The sequence below is a fragment of the Dendrobates tinctorius genome, unplaced genomic scaffold, assembly GCF_039654945.1.
Source record: "Dendrobates tinctorius isolate UK_male_01 unplaced genomic scaffold, ASM3965494v1 ptg000307l, whole genome shotgun sequence".
NCBI lineage: Eukaryota > Metazoa > Chordata > Amphibia > Anura > Dendrobatidae > Dendrobates > Dendrobates tinctorius.
This window is the reverse complement of record NW_027361974.1, coordinates 634,392-661,098: the sequence shown is the minus strand read 5'-3', so window position 1 is coordinate 661,098 and position 26,707 is coordinate 634,392. Positions and strand designations below refer to the sequence as shown.

Genomic DNA, 26,707 nt, shown 5'->3' with positions numbered 1-26,707 from the left:
GCAATAAGTTGCTGACGGGGTTTCGTACTCGAATCAGCCAGCAGCTTGGTGGTGACGCAGGGAGGGCGTGAGCGGCAGATTTGAACCGGAGAGCGGGCGGCGGCGGCGCCGTTGCTATGGCGGACGGAGGAGGACTGCGGCTTCCGGAGCTCTCGGATAGGGAGGAGGAGGAGGACGGCAGCGGCGGCTCCCGGGACGTGGGGTGCCTGAGGGAGGTGAAGCTGGGTGAGTGGCAGGTCAGGGGAGCTACAGGTCCCGCGGTGCCAGATGTGGGGGGAGAGCTGCGGGGGTCCGTCACTGGCAGGGGGAGCGGCGCGCTATTAACCCCTTACTGACTGCATTTCTTTAAGCCCCCCCCATTTAAAATATATACTGTATATAGATTTTACCTTGTAATGTGGATCACTTATTTTTTTGCTAAGTTCTGTTCTTAAACTTGTCCCTGCACAGTACAGAGCGAGGGCGGCTCCTGAGCATGCACCGTACACCCTAAGTCAGGATGGGGTTAAGTCCCCTCCCCCGAAAGTGTTTATTGGAGATCAGCGGCGCCGGCTCCAGGGTCTGTGCCGGGGGGTGGAGGCTGCGGAGGCTCCAGGGTCTGTGCCGGGGGGTGGAGGCTGCGGAGGCTCCAGGGTCTGTGCCGGGGGGTGGAGGCTGCGGAGGCTCCAGGGTCTGTGCCGGGGGGTGGAGGCTGCGGAGGCTCCAGGGTCTGTGCCGGGGGGGGGGTGGAGGCTGCGGAGGCTCCAGGGTCTGTGCCGGGGGGGGGTGGCTGCGGAGGCTCCAGGGTCTGTGCCGGGGGGGTGGAGGCTGCGGAGGCTCCAGGGTCTGTGCCGGGGGGTGGAGGCTGCGGAGGCTCCAGGGTCTGTGCCGGGGGGTGGAGGCTGCGGAGGCTCCAGGGTCTGTGCCGGGGGGGTGGAGGCTGCGGAGGCTCCAGGGTCTGTGCCGGGGGGTGGAGGCTGCGGAGGCTCCAGGGTCTGTGCCGGGGGGTGGAGGCTGCGGAGGCTCCAGGGTCTGTGCCGGGGGGGGGTGGCTGCGGAGGCTCCAGGGTCTGTGCCGGGGGGTGGAGGCTGCGGAGGCTCCAGGGTCTGTGCCGGGGGGTGGAGGCTGCGGAGGCTCCAGGGTCTGTGCCGGGGGGTGGAGGCTGCGGAGGCTCCAGGGTCTGTGCCGGGGGGGTGGAGGCTGCGGAGGCTCCAGGGTCTGTGCCGGGGGGGGTGGAGGCTGCGCCGGCTCCAGGGTCTGTGCCGGGGGGTGGAGGCTGCGCCGGCTCCAGGGTCTGTGCCGGGGGGTGGAGGCTGCGCCGGCTCCAGGGTCTGTGCCGGGGGGTGGAGGCTGCGGAGGCTCCAGGGTCTGTGCCGGGGGGTGGAGGCTGCGGAGGCTCCAGGGTCTGTGCCGGGGGGGTGGAGGCTGCGGAGGCTCCAGGGTCTGTGCCGGGGGGGTGGAGGCTGCGGAGGCTCCAGGGTCTGTGCCGGGGGGGTGGAGGCTGCGCCGGCTCCAGGGTCTGTGCCGGGGGGGTGGAGGCTGCGCCGGCTCCAGGGTCTGTGCCGGGGGGGTGGAGGCTGCGCCGGCTCCAGGGTCTGTGCCGGGGGGGTGGAGGCTGCGCCGGCTCCAGGGTCTGTGCCGGGGGGGTGGAGGCTGCGCCGGCTCCAGGGTCTGTGCCGGGGGGGTGGAGGCTGCGCCGGCTCCAGGGTCTGTGCCGGGGGGGTGGAGGCTGCGCCGGCTCCAGGGTCTGTGCCGGGGGGGTGGAGGCTGCGCCGGCTCCAGGGTCTGTGCCGGGGGGGGTGGAGGCTGCGCCGGCTCCAGGGTCTGTGCCGGGGGGGGTGGAGGCTGCGCCGGCTCCAGGGTCTGTGCCGGGGGGGTGGAGGCTGCGCCGGCTCCAGGGTCTGTGCCGGGGGGGTGGAGGCTGCGCCGGCTCCAGGGTCTGTGCCGGGGGGGTGGAGGCTGCGCCGGCTCCAGGGTCTGTGCCGGGGGGGTGGAGGCTGCGCCGGCTCCAGGGTCTGTGCCGGGGGGGTGGAGGCTGCGCCGGCTCCAGGGTCTGTGCCGGGGGGGTGGAGGCTGCGCCGGCTCCAGGGTCTGTGCCGGGGGGTGGAGGCTGCGCCGGCTCCAGGGTCTGTGCCGGTTCCAGGCTTATTAGGGACAGACTTGGTCAGTGCATGTTCCTGCATGCTGACTGTCTCTGACATGAGTCAGGTTTTAGCCCCTTAAGGTCCAGTTGACTTTTTTTTGTCATTTTGCACTTTTGCTTTTTCCTCCTCTTCCAAGAACCATAACTTCTTATTTATTTTTTGGTCCCCATAGCTGTACGAGGGCTTGTTTGTTTGCGTGACGAGTTGTACTTTTGGATGACACCATTCATGTTAAAATATGATGCACTGGAAAAGCGGGGAAAAAACTGAATTAAAATAGCTAAAAAAAAAATCTCACTTTCTTTTTTTTTTGTTTTTTTTTTTCTTATGTTTTTTTTTTCATGTACCGTAGAACCGATCTAACACTGATTCTCCAGGTGAGAATGATCACACAGAACGTGGAGGAGGTCTTGTATTAAGCAATGGGAAAATATTAAGAAAATTGTACTAAAAAAAAAAAACTTGCTCGTGTCTCCGTTTTCCGAGACCCGTAACGTTTCAAAATTTGAAATGTCGGCAGATGGTTGTGTGACTTTGTGAGGGCTGCTTTTTTTTTGCTTCCTGAGTTGATATTTATTGATACCATTTTGGGGTAGATGACATCTTTTGGTCGCATTTTATTAAACTTTGTCAGTGTTATGACAGCTAAAATTCTTATTATTCATATTGGATGTGACGCTTGCGTTCCATTGTATCGATCACAGGAAGTCGCCGTTTTCCCTATGCATGTTGGGCTGGAAATGATGCCGGCCCTGGGGGTGATGAATGCGTGTCACCGTTGCGCTCCATGGAGGCGCGCACCGGAAATGATGCCGGCCCTGGAGGTGATGAATGCGTTTCACCGTTGCGCTCCATGGAGGCGCGCACCGGAAATGATGCCGGCCCTGGAGGTGATGAATGCGTGTCACCGTTGCGCTCCATGGAGGCGCGCACCGGAAATGATGCCGGCCCTGGAGGTGATGAATGCGTGTCACCGTTGCGCTCCATGGAGGCGCGCACCGGAAATGATGCCGGCCCTGGAGGTGATGAATGCGTGTCACCGTTGCGCTCCATGGAGGCGCGCACTGGAAATGATGCCGGCCCTGGAGGTGATGAATGCGTGTCACAGTTGCGCTCCATGGAGGCGCGCACTGGAAATGTTGCTGGCCCTGGAGGTGATGAATGCGTGTCACCGTTGCGCTCCATGGAAACACGCACCGGAAATGATGCCGCCCCTGGAGGTGATGAATGCGTGTCACCGTTGTGCTCCATGGAGGCGCGCACCGGAAATGATGCTGCTCATACCGCGTCCGGTATGTAAGTAAGGTGAATTAGACTTATCAGATGCCTGCCCCACTTTTCTCCTGCGTGATGGGTGTCACGCTATGAATCACCATATTTGAGCAGTTGGTATATATCTCCCCTGAAGATCTAACCAAGTGAGACATGTTGGGAGTCAATATTACTAGGCCTTGTGGTGGTGGGGTGCTGTATGGCTACATGTGAAAGCTTCCCACATCGTATTTGGTCGAGCAGGACTCGGGAAGCATTCCAATGTGACTGTATGAAGGAACAAGACCGGGTGAGACCCTTCCCTGTATAGGTTATCACGCTGGTGCTGAGCTAAATGTTTTTTCATCAGTTTAATGTGAATCTCTATGTCCACTGCGATCCTTGCCGTTGGTTGTGATATCTGGTGTAGAGGGGGTTGTTTGTAGCTTCTTACCCGTTCCCTCACCCTTTATTACTTGATGCTTTCATCGCTGTGCTATAGTGGTATTTTCTCGTGATTTTTGGTGTTTGTGTTTAATGGACCTCAAGGGCTCTTTTTTTTTTTTTTTTTTTTTTTCCTGAACCATTAAGAGTTATGTTTTAATTACAGATCTACCTTGCTTTCCACATAACAAGTGATTAGTGGGTCTATATCCTTCTCAGAGACAGGTTGTTGCCAATTCCACAGCCCAGTGTAGCGTTAAGCCACACATAATCCTCCTCAGGATTTAGTCTAAATATCAGGTGCACTGGGGCGGCCGTTTGTTGCCTGCACATTGCCACGTTTTCACTAGTACTTTTATCCTCTTATGTCCCCTTTTTTTGTCACATAGGCTTGCCTTTAGCCCTCTTTCACCTGTGGACTCATACCCATGTCATTGCTGACCAGCACATTGCACCTTATGTCTGTGCTGCTACTAATGTGGATCTGGTTTGCACATGTACATATGTTATTGTAGTATGTGATATACTTTTAGTGCACATATATTTATCTCATTAAAACATGTTATGATAAATATTTATGAATTTGTGCAATATAGTCTAGCATGGAACTGACACGTGTCTGCACTTGGCACTTTTGCGATTATACCGTATTTGTTTACCTGTGGTTTAATAAAGAATACATTTTAAAGGATTGTACTCTTCGGTGGTGGTTATTCACCTCCTCCCTTTTGGTGTTACATCTGCCATCATTGTACTGTGTTGGGCGGATCAGTTTGTGTGCTGTAACAGAACAGCTGTCTTACTGTAGCCCCGCCCCCGAGGAGCTGCTGACAGTGAAAAACAATGTGCGTATAGGGAATAAAGGCTTGTCCTATGCTGTGAATTTACACTTACTGTATAGGGCAAGATCCCTACAGCCTCGTACAGTTCTTACATTTTTTTTTTCTTTTAATCTCAGTCTTATTTCAGGAGGATGAGGACAGCGATTACGGGAGCCACAAAAAGCTCGGGAAGGTTCCTTCACGATGTGTTTTAGCTGGAAACATGCAGTTCCCAGAATTATTCCAGACCAGCAACCTCCTCTTCTACGAGAGGTTTGAGGCCTACAAAGACTATCTGCTGGGTGAGTACAGCAGTAACTGTTGACCGCCACCGTCAGGAAACCTCTACCCAGAGGCCAGGTAACTTACTTCAGGAATAAGCCCCGGCTCTTTGTGAAGAAGCTGCTGGTGGACCGAAAAGGATAGAATCGAGAGCTTCCTGCTGCTCTGTTCTCGCATCTCGCCCGGTGCTCTTTGGCAGCCTTCATATGTGTCTTGGGGCCAGCGATGCCATGTTGTAATCCGGCCTTGGTCTGTGGCCCTCACACTATTATCTGGGGCCAAGTCGGTGCTACAGACATCCAGGATGCCGGGCACAGTAGCGGGGACTGCCCTGATCCTGACGCCAGGAAGGACCAGACTGGATGTCAGACCAGAGGAAATCTCTCTGTATCTCTTGTACAGGGTTATTGGCATATCAGAATGGCTGGTTTCTGGGTATCCAACCAGTAAGACCACCACTGACCCAAAAAGCAGGGTTCTGTAACGCCCCATTAGAATGAAGCTGCTTCGGTCATTGTTTATGGAACTGCTGGAAATAGGCGAGCGTGGTGACTGGACACCCTGGCTGTCCTAAGGACAGGTTACCTGCTGAGATTGACTTGACACATTAGATTATGGGAATATCTCTGTAAAGTAAGGTCCTATTATCAGATCAGTAGTGGTTGGACCCCGAGAATTTGGCTAGATCAGCAAATTTAAGGGGTCCAAACCATCCAGAACATTCTGTCCCCATCATGGTTTACCAGGCCCATCTCGGTACATTTGTGGCACATGGTATTAGCCGTGCTGGTTACTGCGGGCGGTTCTGACTGTCGGATCATAATCTGTCTGATGTTGGCTTTTCCTAAGTCTTGTAAAAAAAAAAAAAAAAAGCCCTTTAAATTCTGCTCCATTATGTACTGCTTCCTCCCCTGAATGGCAGAATGCCCCAAAATAAGGAAACCTCCCTCCAGTCCTGGGATACCTGGAGCACGAGGCCGTCAGTGTCTGCTTCTATCTCTGATTAGCTGCCTCTGATCAGGCAAGAGACTGACGGAACCCTTTATTTCTCCTCTTCCTTACAAGGTGACTGCAAGCCCTCCGAAGTGACGGAATTTATAGCGGAGTACCTGGAACGAGCTCTGGAGCCGTCCGGCTGGAAGGCCCTTTGGAGAACTGACATCTTTGAGGTCCTCGTAGAGGTTTGTGTGTTTTTTTTGTTTTTTTTTGGTTTTTTTTCCCCTGTAAGGAACTGTCTATTGTCGGGTATGATGAAGTTCTTCAACAGTTAACCCCCTGACAACATGACATATGTTTACGTTGTATGTCGTGTTCCCGACTTTGATTCGTGCTCTGCCACTGAGCCCGCATCTCTCCACGCACATGACTGATTTAATCAGCTGTCATGGGCCTTTATCAGTGCAGCTTAACCAGTTAAATCCTGCTGTCAATCTCTGACAACGGGATTTAACACGCTAGACAGAAGTGCATCACAAGTCCCGGACATCACGTGATCGGGATGCGCTGATGGGTTGTAAGGACAGGCAGGGGTCTGCAGTAGCCACTCGTGGCGGCCGGCGTTCATAGATTGTCTTTTCTGCTATACATAGTGGTGAAGCCCTGCTATGTGTAGTACAGAGAACTGGGCAAAAAGCTGGAGATGAGCATGGAATGGAGGGGCTCTGAATAGAGACTAATGTTCACACGGCTGAGGATTGCGTGCAATGTGTCATTCCTGAAGCTAAAGTCTTCATCAGTAGAGATTTCCCTCCTTTCCCAGCTGCCGGGTAGATGGTTCTCATTTACACCGATGCATTGAAAAGTTCTGATGTCCTGCCCGAGGGTTTTCTGACAGTGAGCGTAGGTCATGAAAGTGGTCAGACCCTTAATGATTAGTCGGGTTATTGACTTTAACGTCCAATCTTTTCGGCAGGTGACGGACGTGTCGTGCTCCAGCCTGAAGGCGGCGGTCCGGCCGTGTGAGCCGTTCCTATGCGAGTGTCGCGTGGATTGCGTGACCGAGCAGAGCATCCGCGACCTGCTGGAAGCGAAGGAGCACAAGGTCCCGCTGCAGGAGCTGCATGTGGTGTACGAGGAATCAGGGGAGTACGAGCAGACGGCCATGTCTATAGAGCATGTCAGGTTAGTGACGCCGGTCTGGACGACGGGTCGTCCTTCATTTGCTGCTGACGCCTCGTGGACCGTGACCAGTTCCTCCCTTAGTTTGTGATAACTTTGCCTGTTTCCACGTCACTTGTCAGACTGCAGATCTTTTCACTTTTCCAGATTTTTCTACCAGAACATCTGGCGTTCGTGGGATGAAGAGGAGGAAGATTATTTTGATTATTTCACGCGATGCGCTGAGCCGCGGTTGCGCCTGTAAGGATGGGGCTGTGAGAAACTTCTGGAGGGAAGGGGGTTATGTTATTTGACCACTTTAAGGGGATGTCTGTGACTCGGATATTGATGACCTACCTATAAGGTTCTGCAGCTCAACTCTTTTCAATGAGCTACCGAAGTAGGGAGCGGTTACGAAATAGCTGAGGTGGCTCCATACAGAGTTTACATCCAGCCACCGGAGGAGCTGATATCGGGGGGGCCCACACCGATCTGATAATCTGTCAAGGATGGGTCTTGGATCTATATGGTGAGGAAACCCCTTTAAGACTCGCCCTTCCATTTTCACAGCCATTATGACATTCTGGAGGAGCGGGTCCCCTCGGAGCTGGTGTCAGAATATCACTCCATCCTGACCCACTGCGAACAAGTGTATTCCCAGTTCAACAACCTCCGGAACACGTTGTCCAACAGGGACTCTGACTCGGACTGCGAGCTGGACAACGTCTCCATGGTAAAAGGCATGAAGATGGACGGCGAGCTGGAAGGCCTGAAGAGGAAGCTTAAACTGATTGAGACCCCCCTCCTGAGGTATGCCATGTGCTCAGTGTTTGCCAGGGTTTCCTTCCACGCTCGTAAGACATATACTGATGGGGAATTTAGATTGGGAGTCCCAATGGGGACAGTGATGTCTGTAAATTGCTGCGAAATATGATGGCGCCATATAAGCCAAGCGTAATAATAAATGGGGCTTTCTTCTCTATCGACAGGTATCTCTTCTGTTATCAGAGGAGTCCAGGATCCTGCAGCCTGAAAAGGAAAGGTCCCCGGCCGACGGGAGGAAGAGTCATTCACGTCGTCTCTGCCAACATGTCCATCGAGACCTTAACATGTCTGACAAGAGAACGTCTTGAGCCCGAATCCTGCAACCAAAGTCAGGAAATTATGGTTAGGTTCCAATTCACATGCAACTCCATGTTTTCTCTAGCTCTGGGGGTGTGAGTCCTGCATTCACTGTCATTGTCCATCCCAGAGAAGCTGCTATCCTGGGTATCTAAAAGGGTTTTACATATATATCTATATCTGCCGCAGTTAACTAGCAGTGGTAATATTTAGCTCCAGTCGCTGGTACTAGTTGGATAGCACCGCTCCAAAGTGCATCTGCCCTGTGATGTCAATAAATGACATGGGTCATTGACTTCATAGGACAGTAATAATGATGGTCAGATCATCTGTGGTCACCTCCTCAGTGCTGAAATCTCAACGTGGTGTTTATCTTCTCAGTTCCATAAGGACATCCTGGAGGCGGTGACCGCATGCTTTGATGGTGATCTGTTGCTGGTCTGTCCCGGCCATTACTTCGTGTACAGTCAGATCTGCATTGCCGACTCTTTACATGTGGAAGGTAAGACCCTGGGATGGATCCGCTCCATGGGCCGTAAATAGGACACAGTCTGTAACTAGTTTTACTCAGGTAAGCCATAATAGGAATCCGTCAGCAGGTTTTTTTATGCATTCCGAGGGCATCGCGGTGTAGGGGCTGAGACCCCGATTCCAGCAATGTCGCTGTAGCTTGTATATGTAGTACGGTCACTCTGCTTTCGGGTAACATGGCAAAAACATCCAGGCACATTCCTTTTTAAGGAGCCATTTAATTTTGGTCTCTTAAAGGATGGCTGACCTATGGTCCTTCTATTGTTGCCGGAAACCTGATAAGGGAACAGATCGCCCTACGTTTACGCCATCTAACTGCTTACATGCTGCTGGCACAACTGTCTTCATCTAAGGGGGTAAATGGTCAGGATCAGAGTTCTCGAATTCTGGCCATCACTGCTCCTATACTCGATCCCCAGGACTCGATACAATGGCAGGAAGCAGCGCAGGCTCCTGCCAATGCCGTTATAGTAGATCATTGCTGGGATAAGGTTCTTGTCGTTGGTCTATCAGCTGAGAACACAACCCTCCAATAATGAAGCAAGACCAGCAGAATAACTCGTTGAGGTTTTATGTGATTACCGTTGGCTTCACTTTGATCTATGGAGATCTCTCCAGGAACCTGAACAGGCTCTGTGGTTTTGGTCAATACCAGAAATCTATGGGACCTGGATTTTTCTGCTGTCCTGTGATTTTTGATCGGGTTTGTAATGATTTTCCCCCCTCTCCCCTAGGTTACGGCATGCCAGACGACATCATCATAGAGAAGAAAGGGAAAGGAGACAAGTTTGTGGAGTGCTCCGGTGCCCACGTGAAGATCTCCAACATGAAGCTGATCCAACACAATGCTGTGGAAGGCATTGTCAGTAAGTGGGAGCCGATCGTTAGATGCTCGTGTGTCGGTCACCAGCTGTAGTCGGAGGTGACTCTTCGGAGGCTCACAATGTTCCTCCCAAATACTTTACACTGCAGCAGAAAAATCACAAGTTCAGCAGAAGCCTGAAAAAACACTTTCTCGGTGAATGCCTTGGGGTCTCAGGACCGTGGGTTTATGTCCTGTCAAAAGGAGGCCCAGCGCTAGGTGAAAAAAAAAGAGGTTTGTCCTTCTCCAAGATGGAGGAGAGGAACAAGATATTCTAAAATCTGACAAATGTGTCCTGAAACCTGGGGAGGAACTCTGGTATCAAGAGCTGATTCCTTCCTGGGCAGGAACACCAGGAATAGGTGTTAGCGGTGTGCCCCTCCCCAGTGTAATCAATATGACAGGGATTAAACAGGAAGTACAAAAATCCATTTTTTTTTTTTTTTTTTTTAATAGAATTGGGGGCGATAACCGTCAGATGTTCAGACATCCCAATGGTGGGGAATCGAGCAGTTACCTGAAAGGGTAGATAGATTTGTACCCGGCTGCTGTAGGCCTTCACAATTGCTGACCCAATCCATATGGAAATGCTCATCATGGAGGATGATGGGCCTGTCTGTGGCTTTTAGGAAATTGATTACAGCCGTAGAATAAGAGAGCTTCTGTAACTGAATAGGGTCCAAACCAAATCCAGTCCTCGGGGACATTGAACAAGAGATGGACTATGTCCCCCATATGGAAGCCTAAGAAAACCCTTGGAGTAAAGGCTTGCGTGATGTGCCAGATGACCTTGTTCAGATGAAGAACAAGGAAATGGAGCCCTATAGGCAGTGACCGAGCGAAGACACCCTGCTAATGGAGGTCATGGCTGCTAGAATTGACACCTTCCATGAAATGTCTTGGAGATGCTGCAGTGAGGCTCCCAGAGCACAGACAAGATTTAGGTCCCTAGGATCCTCCAGGTGCCTGCAAGGAGCCACACCCTGAGCCACCAGTGTACAGTGTATGGCTAGGACACAAAACTGCCTTCATGGAGACTGAGGAGAGGGAAAACCATTGTCAAGAAGTCCCTATGGCCACACCGCTAAAGTAGGCTCCCAAGCTCCAGTGGTAAACCTTGACGGATTGTAACTTACAAACCCCCCACCAGCACAGTCAGAAGAGAAGTCAGATGCTTGGATCTCAGAACATTGGCTTCAAAAGCCACATTGTAAAGTGGGGTGGATTAGGTGACATTATGACAGGACGGGATGAGCAGAGAGGGTCCATGCCTAGCCAGACCAGCCCACTGCTATCGTGTTCAGCCAACCATAGACCTCTTTGGTTCCTGTGATCTTCTCTAGTAGGCGAGGCTATTCCACCCACCTCCAAACTTCTCTACTCCAAGTTGGTTCAGGTAGAATACAGACTGACAACTTTAGACATACCACACTAGAACCATTGACCATAAATCCTGATAAAAAGTGTGTTTTATTAATATATTAAAAACAGAGTTTTTACAATAATAGCAAAATATCAATGTACACATATAATTTTATCATCATTGCATAAGACAGGGGGACAGTACTGTTCAATAGGACGGGATCGTGCCGGTGACCAGCGACACTGCTGGAAAAATAAGTGCAACTCAATTGAATATAATAAAAAGTGTCAAATCTTTCCATCAAAAAATGTTTTTTCACATATGTGCAAAACTTAATCACTGTGAAAATATAATTAAGTGACAAACAAAGATATGAATTGATACAGTGTGATTATAAGTGCAATGCAATAAGTGACCATCAGGTGTCTCCATTCCAATTATATAGTACACGGCTACCGATCTAGATACCCACATCCATCACATATGAGTATGAACAAGGCGTATCCTACCTCAGAACAGTTACTAAACCCGCAGCATAAGATTCAAAGTATAAATAGTATATAGAATTCCAACTTACAGGTTATAAAACTTCTGGTCGCCCCTCCCCAACGCGCGTTTCGGCCTCTTGCCTTCGTCAGGGGGTGGCGCTTATCAGAGACCAGCAAGATTATATACCTAGAACTACCAATCATATAAGGCATACAGAAAAATGGACCAATAGGAAACAAGGGGGTGTACTAATAATTAGCCCGCGTGTTCCTTCACCATCATATTTAACCATACATAGACTCATAAATAATCCTATTACTATGCACCTACTAAACCACCCTGACATCAGGGAAAAAAACATACCATGTTCACATTAAACAACCACCTCATGAATGTTATGCTGTTAACAAATATTAAAATATAATAGCTATGAAATGAACAGGGGAAAAGCGTTTTTGCCATAACTACAACATCAGGATAAGCCATGTCCATTCTGAGCCCTCATGTGAAGTCTAGTTGGAAGAATGCGGCCCCATAAATTACCAGCACTGTATAACATACCGCGGGTCAGACTCCCAGGTGAGCCACGCCAACATCCATACCGCAAAAAACGACACTTCTCACACCCAGGATGTGGAAAAGACGCGCCACCACCGGGGCCTACAGTCACACCATTGTCCCCCGCGCGTACCTGACCGAGCACGCTAGATCTCTGATATTCCACAATAACTACAGCACCTAGGTAATAGAAAGAAAACCTATTCTAATGGCAATAACAAGTATAATGTTCACAGTGCAACCATCAAGACGTGAGGCTCCAAGCATCTTGAATGGATACATGTGTAGAAACGCTTCTTTCGATCCCTCACATTCATTTCAATCAATTCAGTAGATGAGTAGAGGCGAGGTCATCCGTATACTTTATGGTATTTATTGGAGACCGTATATACAATATTTGTATTTTTAATGTACTTACCTGTATTTTTTTATATTTCTTTTTATTAGTTTTTTGCGTTTGAGTAAACCACATACGGATGACCTAGCTGATGTTCTTGTTTTCTGTCATGTAGGCGTCCTCGGGGGTCAGACCGAGCTGGAGAACTGCGTGCTACAATGTGACACTACCGGCATCACGGTGAAGAAGTCAGCCGAACTGCTGATGAAGTACTGCGACCTGTATGGAGCAAAGGTATAGACGTGGGGGGGAGTTGTCACTCTTGATGGTAAATTGCTGTAGTGTAAAGCACCGGTATAATTCTGGTTGCATCGCTACCTGCAGAGTGTTTTCACCATGCCTGTTTGTTTGTAGGGTGCCGGAGTGGAGATCTATCCCGGCAGTAACTGCAGCCTGACCGACACCGGCATTCACCACTGCAGAGACGGCATCCTGATCAAGGTATTGTCCGGCAGCTCCTCCAACACTCACATGATGTGAAGCGGGGACGAATCTCTGCGCCATCTGCCGGTGATGGTGATAAATGTGAAGTGACGCACCTGCACTCATGGCCTGAAGCTCTGACACTGACAAATTGTAGTGTTTAGTTCATGCTGTTAACTTTGGAAACCATCGAAACATATATTAAGAAGAAACTCTTTTTTTATAGACAAATATATCAAGTTTATGCAAAGACTATCTTTACATTAGCCCAGACTTGTGCCGTGTCCCTCTGGCCCGACTGATATCAGCAGCTGGGCTAAATCTAGGCTGCGGACGGCCTGTTTTTGCCCGATCCGTGCTTGGAGTTAATCCTAGTTTGTTTGTCCATTATTAATTTTTTTTTTTTTTTTTTTTTTTTTTTTCTTTTCAAAAATTGACCATAAGTTCCCTTTAGGATAGAGATCTGGGGAGATTCGGGACCAAGGTCCAAAAATGCCAGCGTTTTGTTAACAGAGTCACCTTGAAGAAATTATTTTCCAGTGTGACAGCACTTTTGCCTTGTGCCAACCCCCCCCCCCCCCCCCCCACTTCTCTGTTGAGGTAGGGCTAAATTAACCCTTCACAGTTGATCCAGTGATTTCCAAATTAATTCACAGGGCGTTGCTAGCAACTGGTAATAACCACACGGAGACGGGGGTCTCTGTGCGGGAGGATCGAGGCAGATCACTGAGCCCCTTTACTGAATCTCACATTACATAGCATTCTGCTTAATTATGCAAAGTATACAGCTACCAATAGAATCGTAATACATTTAAGCCAATAGTATTGCAAGAAAATCGGAATATGTCCCCAGCTGCGTGACGTAGAATATAGAACAATAGCACATTCTTTTAGGGTCTCATATCTTGTACAAGCTGGAACAGTCTGGTTTCATAACAACCGTCAACTTTCATCTAGTTAAGTTACAAAATTTAACTCGTAAACAACAAAATGGCGTCGCAAGCACAAAAATGGATCCCGACGAACTAGATGTCCCGTACATCTGAATACTGTACTTCACAATTCCCTCCCTAGATAAATTTTGTTAACACATATGCAGCATCAGAGGTGCTATCCCAAGCTAACAGCTTGAGGGGTACTGGACTTCACATGACTGATGCCGTGTTATCAGTCATGGCTGTCGCGGCGCACCCGTCCCCCCTGTATACTACAATTTACGAATAACAATTTTTGATGACGGTGGTGGAGATCTTTTGTAGGTAGCCATGTGCTTGGCTTCAACATCTTCATCAAGTAGCCTTTTGAGATCGGTGCAGAGAAGAGCAGGGGCAACGACACCTTTGGTATCATCATTATCTGGCTTAGTGTAGAATTTCCTAATACATACAGAAGTACACCAAAAACAAGTTTTAGTATCACATATACAACAAGGACACAGGCAGCAATGTGTAACAAGCTCTGTAAGATCCCAGCTATCCAACCCCCAATTCCCTTAAACCAATTGGCTGGATTGAGAAAGGAGAAGGTGTCTGACCACCAACTGTCCTCAGTACGATCATTGTCTTTATCGTATTGATCTGAGTCTTTGAATATCTTCTAACTTTAACTTCATAGTACTGTTAGGATCTATATAATGACAGCAAGCGGGTCCAATGACCTGACACATACATCCTTGTGCTGCTGTTAAGTAGTCCAGCACTATAGGATGTTGATTAGTGACTATAATAAGTTGATTTTGGACAGCAGCAGTAGTGTTAAGTATGTCCAGTATATCCCAAATTTGATCATCTAGATAATCTGTGGCTCTAACCAATTTATCCCACATTTGTGTAATCATAGGGTAAATGAAAATAGAACTGACAACTTTATTGGCCACACTCATCTGCACTATGTGTGGTCTCCCTGAAGGGCGGGGTGAATTGTCCGCAGCTCTTTTGTATAATGTATGTTTGGGTATAGCCTGTGTATCCAACTGTTCGGAATAACAAAGGTGGCCGGGGTCAAGCGACCCAGAGTACAAGTACCTCTTACCCCTACTGGCAACCATTTATAAACATTGTCTCCACATACCCAGAACATGTCATCAGGTAAATCCCATAGGGCTGAATGTTGCAGTACCAATCTATGAGCTAAGTCTATGACTGCAGATGCATTCTGAAGCATACACCAAGCTGGAGATTGTCCTAAAGGACTACAATAACCTACATCAGGATTTCCACAAGTGGGGGTTCCTGGCACATATTCAGAGGACTCATTACAAGATATATTGCCAGGGATACTGGCACAGGTTTCGTTAGAACCCTGGGGAAACAAATTAGAAAATTCCCATGACGTGTTATGTAACCACCTTTCTAGCAACATTGGTTTGAAGGCATCAGTAGAGTGTGAAGTTACATTGAAACTGACTTGTAGACCATACGTTGGAATTTGCCCCAGATTGGTTACACTAGTCTTATTCTTAGGGACCCAGGCCCCTCCTTTGTAGGCCAAATATTGAAGTTGTGTATTACTTCCTGAAAGGTTACCTTGTCACCAGGGGTATCCCACCCATCCCACAATAGGTATACCAACAGTTAAATTCCATAATTTAGCATTATCTGTGGAATTATTAGCGAGTGTGTCAGAACAGTCAGTCCAAGCAAATAACTCCTCTGGTGGACCAGGGATAGCCAAAAAGGGGATGCTTGTGGCTGACACTGGTGAATACGTGCAGATCCAACAGTCTGCCAGAGACTGGGAATTATCCAACAAATCTCTCAGTAATTTTTCATGATGTTGTGTAAACTTATTATTCAAGGGCGTTGCGGAATTTAGGCTGTCCCATGCAGTTACCAGTAATATGGAAAATGCGAAAGACCAAAACATTATGCCCCTTTATTTGCTATTGACTTGTTGGGTGATGAGGACTTCATAGGGACCGTCATACAAGGGTTCTAGTCCGTGCTTTCTGACATGTCTCTTCACAACTACCAAATCACCAGGCTTCATGACAGGTGTTGGTTTCTGCTGAATCTGGAGAAGAAAAGAAAACTAGAACATAGGTGTTAGCAAGATTTTTACTAAGCTGAATAACATATTGGACAGCACGGTCAGTTTCTTCTGATAACTGCTGGGGCTGGAAGTTTGCAACTGGGGGCCTAGTACCGAACAATATCTCATATGGGGGCAGGCCATGTTTTGCAATAGGGGTAGTACGAATGTGGTATAGTACATGGGTAGGAGCTCTGGCCATGGAGCCGTAGTCTCCTACATCATTTTGGTCAATTGTTCCCTCAGTGTGCCGTTCAGCCTCTCAACTTCCCCACTGGATTGTGGGTGGTACGGAGTATGAAGGGCTACGGTGGATCCAAGCATTGTCAGAACTTCTTGGTACACATGAGAAGAAAAGGCCGGACCTTGATCACTTTCAACAACTTCTGGAACCCCATATATGCATATAGCTTCCATCACCAGTTTCTTCGCTGTGGTTTTTGCAGTCATGTTGGTACCAGGGAATGCTTCCGGCCAACTGGAGAACCGGAGCCCAGTAGAATTTTTGCACCAGTGCGAGGGCCTGATTCTTTCCTCTATGTGTAGGCCCATGTGCCCATGTGGCAATAGCAGTGTACACCCGCTAGGGAGACACACAAGTCTGTCCTTTTTCCAGAGACCATTATCCATTTGTGCCCCATCAGTCTTCCATTGCTTCACCTCTTCCTTTTGGAGACATTCTGTGCATCGTCATTAAGCGGTCTCGCGGGGTCCGACAGAAAACGTCAGTCTGTTGTAGATCATCAGGTTCTTGTAGGGTCAATGCTTCTTGTAACTGTTTACGCTGAGAGCGTGTGGTCACCATAGTTGGTATGGTTGGTTCAACGGGTAAGAGAGCGGCGGCTTTTGCTTGCATATCCGCAAATGAGTTGCCAACAGTCTGTGGACTGTTCCTAGGACCGTGCGCCTTAACTTTGATAATGGCCACCTGAGTAGGTAATTTGATCGAGTCCATGAGGGTTTTTACAGCTTCACCATTTTTCACTCGGGTTCCGGCAGCAGTAATAAACCCTCGATTGGCCCATAGAGCCCCAAAGTCATGAGCAATACCAAATGCATACCGTGAGCCCGTGCATATATTAGCCCGTCTGTTCTTGGCCAAAGTACATGCAGTAGACAGAGCCTGGAGTTCTGCTTCTTGTGCTGACTGTGAGGGCAGGAGCGCAGCTGCGTGCACTACAGTGTACTCTGTGGTAACAGCGTATCCCGTGTGGAATCTACCAAACTCGTCAGCATATCTTGAACCATCCGTGTATAACACCAGATCGGGATTTGGGAGTGGATTCTCACTGACATTTGGTGGACTAGCTGTTCCTTCAGTCAGAAGTTGGGAACAATCATGTTGGAGAAAATCCTCATCACTGCCATCTTTCTTGGGGATCGGCAGTAAAGCAGCGGGGTTGATTGTAGTACAGCGATGTAACTTGACATAATCAGGCAAAAGGAGTGAACACTGCAGCCGTAAGTGTCGTTGTACAGTCAAATGTCTTGGTTGCTGAAGGCTCAGTATTGCTGCAATATCATGCGGGGCAAAAATATGCATTTCATGTCCAAGAATTATGTCTGCAGTCTTGTCGAGCAACGAGTGAGTGGCGTGAACTGCCCTCATGCAACTTGGTGATGCTCGGGCCACTGGGTCGAGGCGGGCTGAATAATAGCCCACTGGTCGCTGCCTATTGCCATGTGATTGTGTAATTACTCCTGCTGCGTGTCCTTCATTCTCAGACACATACAAATGGAACAGTCGAGTATAGTCCGGGATGCCCAAGGCAGGGGCGGAAGCAATAAGCCGCTTTAACTCAGAGAAGGCATGATGAAGGCTTTCCATGCAAACCGGTGATCTTTCCTTGTAGCTCATTATGCCGTCTTTCAAGGCGTTGTAAAGAGGTTGCATTATGCGGGATGCATCCGGTATCCACTGACAGTAGGTACATAGTCCAAGAAAACGCTGGAGTTCAGTTTCATCTTTTGGGAAAGGAAGGGAGCTGACAGCTATTTTTCTTTCTTCTGTGAGGTGTCTGACACCCTGAAGGAGACAGTGACCCAAGAAGATCACTTGACCAAGGCAGAACTGAAGTTTCGAGGCCGAAACCCGACAGTTCAGTGCTGCCAGATACTTAAGGAGGCTAACAATGGCAGAAATGGCTAAAGACACCTGCTCATATTTTTTTTTTTTTTGCAACCTGGTTGGGACTGTTTTGGGCCCCTTGTGACATAACTGTCCATATTAACTGTCGTCCCTGAAAAGTGAATACAAATAGAAACTGGCAATCTGGGTGTAACGGAATGCTAAGGAAGGCATTGGTAAGATAAATAACTGTAAGCCAAGCAGCATCCTGGGGTATTTGGGACAAAAGAGTATGAGGATTAGGCACCAGGTTTGAGAAACACTTTTACTGGTTCTACAGGCATTTTCCCTATATCATTTGGCCCTTTTGACCAGAGTTTAGATAGTATCTCTGAGAGGTATGGGGTGAGTCATTAATCCTCAGGCAATATTGGGGGTGGATCTGAGCCTATCAGGGCCATCATAACTGTGGGACGGGCATGCAAAATACAGATTTCCTCACTGTCTTCATAACGTAAGAGCCATCTGACCATCATCTTGGAATTGTATTCTGCAGCGGAACTGTGATAATAAATCTTCCCCTAGTAAATTTACTGGACATGTGGGAGAGACTACGAACTGAACAGTAACCTTGGGAAAAGGTCCCACAGAAATAGGGTTTATAAAAGTATATTAATTGGGTCTACCATCTACTCCGATTAAAATAGCAGGGGAATGACAATCTCTGAAAATGTTCGAGTCTGGCACAGCGCCATAATTAGCAGGGAGGGGCTGAGGAGTAAGGTTCTCAATAGCTGAAGTCTGAGGGGGGGGGCAGAGTTTGCTGTGTGGGCTGAAGGGCACACTGTGCTCGCAGCTGCGGTGGGGGCTGGAGGCTGCTGTTTGCTTTTGTTTTTTTTTCTCTGTACGCTGAACAGACGGGTTAAATTCTTCTGAAAACTTTTTTTTTTTTTGCGGGGACTGAGGCTGGCAGCGGTGGCTCATAAGAGAATACTGTGAGCGTTTAACAAAGAAAAGGTGGGGGCTGCGACTCTCGGTCTCCTTGTACAATTGTCATCTAGCAGGGAGACCTCTTCTTTCAAATCATCACTTTTAACTATTCGTCTGCCTGACACATTGTCTGGATCTTAGTGCCTTCTTTAATCAATCACATTCTCACACCACAGTCACTTGCTTGAACCACAAACAATCCCGTCTTTGCCATAATAATAGACAATTTTTCCTTCTTCAACATAGCAATAACAGAAATAATCGGAATTCACTTCCTCTGTTCTTCCTAACACCTTCGTCACACAATTCATGTGCCAAGCCACAAAATTCTTCTTTTCCTTCCACAGATTCTCTCATTTAGAGCTAAATATCCTTTAGTTGTGCACAATACTGGAGTGGCCGTCTGTCTGTTCCACAGGGTCAATAATCCCCCTCTGGGATTGCCCAAAATTCGCGGTACTCAGTGAAAGGAGGAGGGCGTCTCAGACTATCCCTCCGGACATCTCTGGATGGAGATATATCTGAGTTACGTATCCTACCCAGTCTTCGATCACTCACCACGCCTGATTACTAACAGTGAATTCAGGATATTTTGACTATAAAGAGAGTCACAATCACTGGTCAATCCGGGGTGTCCGTCCCTTATGAGGTACAATTCGAGCACTGGGCCCCCAACGGGACTACACCTCTATATGATTCCACCCATGAATCACCCCACCACAGGGACAAACCTCAGATCCTCTTTGCAGCAACAAGCACAGGAAAACCACACCAACGGTCAGTCTGAACAGTATAACTGCCAACTTACCGTGGTTGTCGTGGGGGGGTGATCAGTCCCAATTTTCCAGCACCTGTGTCCGCTCCGATGGTCCTTTGTCTTGTTGTCCTCCGAAGGGGGGGGCAGAGGCGTCCCTACTCGGGGGGGCCACACGTTGGGCGCCAAGCTGTTGAGGTAGGGCTAAATTAACCCTTCACGGTTGATCTAGTGATTTCCAAATTAATTCACAGGGCGTTGCTAGCAACTGGTAATGACCACACGTAGACGGGGGTCTCTGTACGGGAGGATTGAGGCAGATCACTGAGCCCCTTTACTGAATCTCATATTACATAGCATTCTGCTTAATTATGCAAAGTATACAGCTACCAATAGAATCGTAATACATTTAAGCCAATAGTATTGCAAGAAAATCGGAATATGTCCCCAGCTGCGTGACGTAGAATATAAAACAATAGCACAAGTACATCTCTTCAACATCAAGGCTTTGGCCTCTATGTCCTTGCAGGTGCATGGACACCTACCTGCTGCCATTCCGGAGCAAGCTCTGCACTGCATTTTGAAGTGGTCCTTTAGCTGAATCCCCTTCAGGAGACGGTTGTGGCACCTTCTGGATTTTGTAGGGTGCTCCGGAGCCTGCAGTGGTACTCTGGCAATTGCTCGGACCACAATAAATGTAAATTGCCACTATAAAAACTAAAAGCAGCAAATTGTTACCCAAGCTTTTGGCCATGACTGTAGCTGTTAATGATGTAAAATAAAAAATAGCACCATATGTGTCACCAAGGTACATAAAATTGATCGGTCAAGTAAGGAAGCTGATAATATGACATTTAAATCAGGCCCAAAAACTGACCATTTGAAGTTACCTAAATACAATTAGACAACAAGGAAAGTATAGATAAGACAAATTATTGATACAGTTTTAAACGCCTTATCCAAAACTTTGCATATAAATACAGATGTTTATACATCATGCCAGTGAGATCATAGGTATAATAAAAAATGGAGTGATCTCACCAAAAGTTGAAATCAGGATCGGAGTCTTCAATGATCAAATCAAAACCATGTTTCCTAGATCAAAGAAGTTGGGAGGACAATACCCTGTCAATCCCTAGGGGGCTAGCAATCATCTAAACCCCTAAACTCCCGCCCTGACAAGGGCAGTCCACAGCTAACCCTATTAGCATGCCCTGCACTTTCCCTAAAGCGGGGGGTAACCTTGTCCCAACGCGTTTCATCCAAGCGAAATCCTCAGGGGACTAGCTTGTCCTAAAGTGCCACAGTGCTAAAGCTGGAGAGACATTATAACCTACTACTCTCAATGCTGTCTGCAGAGAGTGAAAGAAAACGGGCATTTTTATAAAGAATATACTTCCCATATAATCACCAAGATGGATAACACATGTTGCTATAATCCTATCAGCTGTGATACCCATTAGTAATGAAATGGTCTCCCAGTATCATACCTGCTTGTAATCACCTACAAGGAAGGCGCCGCAATGTTTGTCATCTGTATAATTTAATAGGATTTCTATTTGCATATATATTTACTTTGTTGCTATTGCATGTGGTCCCTATATTTTGTAGGTTCCCGTTTATATCATATCCTTCTGCTCATTTATCGTTCCTCTAGCTCATATGAGATAACCTTTGGTTGTCATTATGATTTGAGGAACCGTTATTAATGGAACTGATGTTCCTGTCATCTGGTGGGTGGATACTTTGAATGTTGCACTCCATAGACGCTCATATGACATCACAGGAAATGACACTTTAAACTGATGCACCCCGGACGCTTATGTGGTGTTACAGGGAATGACATGAGCGTTTCAGGAGATTGGGCGCTTTGGTTAGCGTGCGCTCCAAGGCCCGGAAGTATGGGCGGAGGTGACGCGCAACTCTACACCGGAGGTAGATCTCCTTGTAGCCGGAAGTGACGTTCACCCCCTGCGGGTGATGTGAACGCGCGGTCCGGTATCCACCAGTCTAAGAATAGGTAAGCGTGCACGTCTTTCTGGTGTGGGCGGTGTGATCGCGCGGCCGGGTTAACGACAGGTGAGCGTGCCCGCTGTGGATTGTCCCGCATATGGGAGTGGGCGGTACATTTGGTGCCATCTTGGTAGTGGCACAGCTTGGACGCGCAGCCTGATCTTGTCTGGTGCACGCGCCTACACCGCTGTGAGTGACGCACACTGATGACAAACATTGCGGCGCCTTCCTTGTAGGTGATTACAAGCAGGTATGATACTGGGAGACCATTTCATTACTAATGGGTATCACAGCTGATAGGATTATAGCAACATGTGTTATCCATCTTGGTGATTATATGGGAAGTATATTCTTTATAAAAATGCCCGTTTTCTTTCACTCTCTGCAGACAGCATTGAGAGTAGTAGGTTATAATGTCTCTCCAGCTTTAGCACTGTGGCACTTTAGGACAAGCTAGTCCCCTGAGGATTTCGCTTGGATGAAACGCGTTGGGACAAGGTTACCCCCCGCTTTAGGGAAAGTGCAGGGCATGCTAATAGGGTTAGCTGTGGACTGCCCTTGTCAGGGCGGGAGTTTAGGGGTTTAGATGATTGCTAGCCCCCTAGGGATTGACAGGGTATTGTCCTCCCAACTTCTTTGATCTAGGAAACATGGTTTTGATTTGATCATTGAAGACTCCGATCCTGATTTCAACTTTTGGTGAGATCACTCCATTTTTTATTATACCTATGATCTCACTGGCATGATGTATAAACATCTGTATTTATATGCAAAGTTTTGGATAAGGCGTTTAAAACTGTATCAATAATTCGTCTTATCTATACTTTCCTTGTTGTCTAATTGTATTTAGGTAACTTCAAATGGTCAGTTTTTGGGCCTGATTTAAATGTCATATTATCAGCTTCCTTACTTGACCGATCAATTTTATGTACCTTGGTGACACATATGGTGCTATTTTTTATTTTACATCATTAAAAGTTATATTTTAATTCACTGAATGCTTTATATTATGTAATTTTCGTTGGTGATATCAGCACATGTCAATTATTGACTGAGTGCCTATTGCTTTGTAGTTCCATGACTGTAGCTGGCAATAATCATATTGGTGCATATACATTAAACTCTGACGTAAGGCTGTTGGTATTCTGGTTACATGTAATCCAGGCAGCAGCACAATGTCAGGCTGGAGCTGCAGAAGCAAGTGAGATTGAGTTTCCCAAGAATCAATCCTGTGACTCCAGTATAATAGGAGCCCTCTATACATGAATACAGCATCTGGTTTTTGGATAATTTTAAAAAGAATATTGGAAGTTTAGAGTAGGTGAAGTAGGTTATATGGGATGGAAGAGTCAAAAAAGTTGGGCTTGTTTATACATAAGAACGAGTGTAACCTGAAACACTTAAGTAAAATGCGTCATTACAAAGGCCTGCCGGCATGTGACTCGCTAGCTGCTGGGAATGCTTTTCCTCCACAGGTAAATAGGAAAGGGTTCTTTATAGTTAGAGTAGTAAGACTATGGAGCGGCGGACTGTAAGAGGAGGTAGTAACAGCAGATGCTAAATGCAAATGTAGATAATGTGCTGACTGGTTCCCCCTCCCCCACATGTGGCATCGTGTTATAAATCTGACTTTGTAGTTTTGTTTTGGTTTTTTTTAAGGACTTCATCGACGAGGTTCACGATCTTCCCAAAATTACACTTGAAAATAACGTCATCCACAACAACGAGGGCTACGCTGTCGTGCTGGTGAAGCCGGGGGCCGCCCTGGGCGGGCCGGGGACCGAGCAGGAGGGTGAGTTCATCACACTGAGCAGAGGAGAGACACTTATAGTGACTGTGTATGATTCTTATCTTTCCGTCAATATGGCCATGTGAGGGCTTGTGGGACGAGTTGTACTTTTGAACGACACCATTGGTTTTACCACGTCGTGTACTAGAAAACAGGAATAAAATTGCCAAAAAAAAGTGCAATCCCACACTTTTTTTTTGTTTGGATTTTTTGCCATGTTCACTAAATGCTAAAACTGAGCTGCCATTATGATTCTCCAGGTCAATGAGACACCAAACATGTCTCGGTTCTCCTTTACCTAAGTGGTGAAAAAAATTCCAAATGTTGCTTAAAAAAAATTGCGCCATTTTCCAAGACCAGTAGCGTCTCCATTTTTGGTGATCTCGGGTGGGGTGAGGGATTATTTTTTGCGAGCCGGGCTGACGTTTTTAATGATACCATTTTGGTGCAGATACGAACTTTTGATCACCCGTCATAGCATTTTAATGTAATGTCGCAGGGACCAACAAAATGTAATTCTGGCGTTTTGACTTTTTTTTCTCGCTACGCTGTTTAGCGATCAGGTTAATTATTTTATTGATCTGGTGATTTTTTTTTTGAACGTGTCGATACCAAATGTGTGTATTTGATTTTTATTTTTCTTTTAATTTGAATGGGGGGTGATTTGAACTTTTAGGCGCTGTGTACACGCTGCGGATTTTGCTGCGGTTCCGCAGCGGTTTTGGAAACTGCTGCGGTGTACAGTACAATGATTCCCTATGGGAATCAAAAACCGCAGTGCAGACGGTGCAGAATTTTCCGCGCGGATTATCTGCGGTTTTCAATCCGCAGAAAGAATTGACATGTCAATTCTTTCTGCGGATTCCGCTGCGGTTTGCCATCTCCTCCATTGAGGAGATGAAAAACCACAGGGCAAAACCGCAGAGCAATCCGCAGGTAAAACCGCAGGTCTTCTAACCTGCGGTTTCACCTGCGGATTTTACAAAATCCGCGCGGATGAATCCGCACCTAATCCGCAGCGTATGCACACAGCCTTACTTTTTTGCCATGCTTCAATAGTCTCTACTACATAGAGGCGATACTCTGATCGCCTCTATGTAGTAGAATTGCTGACTAAGGCTAGTTTCACATTTGCGCTTTATAGCACAGCGACGGCCGCCGTTAAGCCCCGCCCCCTCCCGGCTCTCTGCCCGACCCATCCGGTCATCGCCGCCTACTAGCGCACATGGGCGCTTGCGATCTGCGCACCCTATCTTTAGCATAGGGTGCGCAGATCGTGCGATGGCCGTGCAGCGCATGGCAAAATCCTGCTAGCGCACGGCAAAATCCTGCTAGCGCACTGCCAGCGCACGATCTGCGCACCCTATGCTAAAGATAGGGTGCGCAGATCGCAAGCGCCCATGTGCGCTAGTAGGCGGCGATGACCGGATGGGGCGGGCAGAGCCGGGCGGGGCTTAGCGGCTGCCGTGCCCAGGCCGTCCCTGCGCTATAAAGCACAAATGTGAAACTAGCCTTACTATGAGTGCTGACCACTGTGTGGCGCTCACAGCAATCGAGCACTAACAACCATAGAAGTCTCCAGACCTTGGGTTGTCGCGCCGACACACCAGTGACCCACGAAAATGTACACCTAATGTCAGAAAGGGGTTAAAATACCTGTAGCGTCCGTGCCTTCCCAAGCCGACCAATGGCCTGTATCACACTGCATTGTCTCCCCTCTCCCCATTGATGTGTAATATGTGAATAGTATATACATCTCTCAGACTTCTTGGCCCCTTTCCCCCCTAGATAACGACTTGGATGCTAAGGAGGCAGAAGATAACGTAGCGTCAGATATGATCCTGCCTGAATCTGATGAGCAGATGCCGCCTGTAGAGGATGGCCGCCCTAAAGACAATCACACCCAGGCCTCCACGCAGGAAGACGGGGAGCACAGTCCAAGCGACATCTGCATCGCCAGCGAGGACGTGGATGGAAATGAGGCCATCGTCACCGAACTGACGGCCAACTCCCGGAGGAAGACCATGATCCACAAGAAGAGACTGAGCACCCTCGGGATCACCAAGGCCGACGACGAGCAGATCATGGCCCAGGAGATGTTTGTCTCAATCGCCAATAACCAGTTCATGCGCAACGGGAAGGGAAGCTTCGGCACCTTCCTCTTCTAAGCCGATGTGACCGATGCCATCCTCCATTAAATGTTAATTGTGCACTTTTATTTATTTTTTTTTTTTTCCTTTTTTATTGCATTTTGCACCATATTTCTCACCTGTTGCTATACTGGGAGGCCCTGGGTCGGGTGGTCTCTAATGCTGAGTCTTACACAAGCTTTTTGTTTGAGAGGGAAATATGTAATTGAACTTGGACCCCCCACATAGCTTTAAGCTGTAATTGTCTTCCCTACAGCCCCCCCATCAGGACAGGTGAAGTATTACAGTCAAATCAATAGACTTACCAGTGATGTATGGCTGCATCTTGTCATCCCCTGGTTTGTTTTTTCACTTCTGGCTGAGTTGTAGGATGAAGATGATGCAAATGGAATCAAGTCTGACATTGTGTAATTCTATGTAATGTTTGCTTCTGTCACAGGTTTACTGTAGCGTCCTGTCTGTGAAGGTGGAAAAAAAGATTTAATAAGAATTGAAACTTTTTCTTTTTTCTTCTCTGCACTTTGTCCTGTAATCTAGAGGCCGGTTTACGGTTAGAGGCCTCAGTGACATTTTTACATGCACCGAATTATGCTCAAAATTTACAGATTGAACGGACATGGTAATGATGGACCTGGCCACACACAACACTGGACGTGCAACACCCTGCTGCAAACACTGGAGGATTCATTTTCCATGTTGAGCTTGTGTGCGCTAAAGCTTTATGAAAGATTCAGTAGCCCTCCCAGAGCTGCAGTCACAATTCTGCTAAACTGGTCCAGCCTTTTGTAAGGCAGCGTCTTTTATAGATGGAGATATATAGATATATGTGTATATGTATAGATGTATAGCAATTTTATTTTTAACCATGGGTACTGTAGAGTTATTGGATAATTGTACCTGAAAGCATGCTGAATAGTGAGTGTAGCTCTGGGGTATAATTCAGGATGCAATGCGGGATCAGTAATGTGATGTATGTACACAGTGACTGCACCAGCAGAATAGTGAGTGCAGCTCTGGAGTATAATACAGGATGTAACTCAGGATCAGTAATGTAATGTATGTACACAGTGACTGCACCAGCAGAATAGTGAGTGCAGCTCTGGGGTATAATTCAGGATGCAATGCGGGATCAGTAATGTGATGTATGTAC

The 26,707-nt window shown here is 47.8% G+C and overlaps 1 protein-coding gene across 1 annotated transcript; it reads left to right on the top strand.

Annotated features, from left to right (window-relative positions):
* SHCBP1 (SHC binding and spindle associated 1) lies at window positions 1-26,047 on the top strand. Its single transcript, XM_073560811.1, has 13 exons — window positions 1-225; window positions 4,777-4,941; window positions 5,987-6,102; window positions 6,834-7,042; window positions 7,187-7,279; window positions 7,589-7,828; window positions 8,008-8,185; window positions 8,522-8,642; window positions 9,406-9,537; window positions 12,456-12,574; window positions 12,695-12,781; window positions 23,278-23,410; window positions 25,196-26,047. The coding sequence occupies exons 1-13, from the start codon at window positions 117-119 to the stop codon at window positions 25,573-25,575; spliced, it is 2,082 nt and encodes a 693-aa protein (XP_073416912.1). The 5' UTR covers window positions 1-116; the 3' UTR covers window positions 25,576-26,047.
* Window positions 26,048-26,707: the final 660 nt, after the last annotated feature.

Bases quoted from the DNA above. Each gene is read 5' to 3' on its own strand.
- SHCBP1 (XM_073560811.1), top strand. From the start codon at position 117: ATGGCGGACGGAGGAGGACTGCGGCTTCCGGAGCTCTCGGATAGGGAG. The intron at 6,103-6,833 runs GTTTGTGTGTTT...TCTTTTCGGCAG, and splicing joins TCTTTGAGGTCCTCGTAGAG to GTGACGGACGTGTCGTGCTC. The intron at 23,411-25,195 runs GTGAGTTCATCA...TTTCCCCCCTAG, and splicing joins GCCGGGGACCGAGCAGGAGG to ATAACGACTTGGATGCTAAG.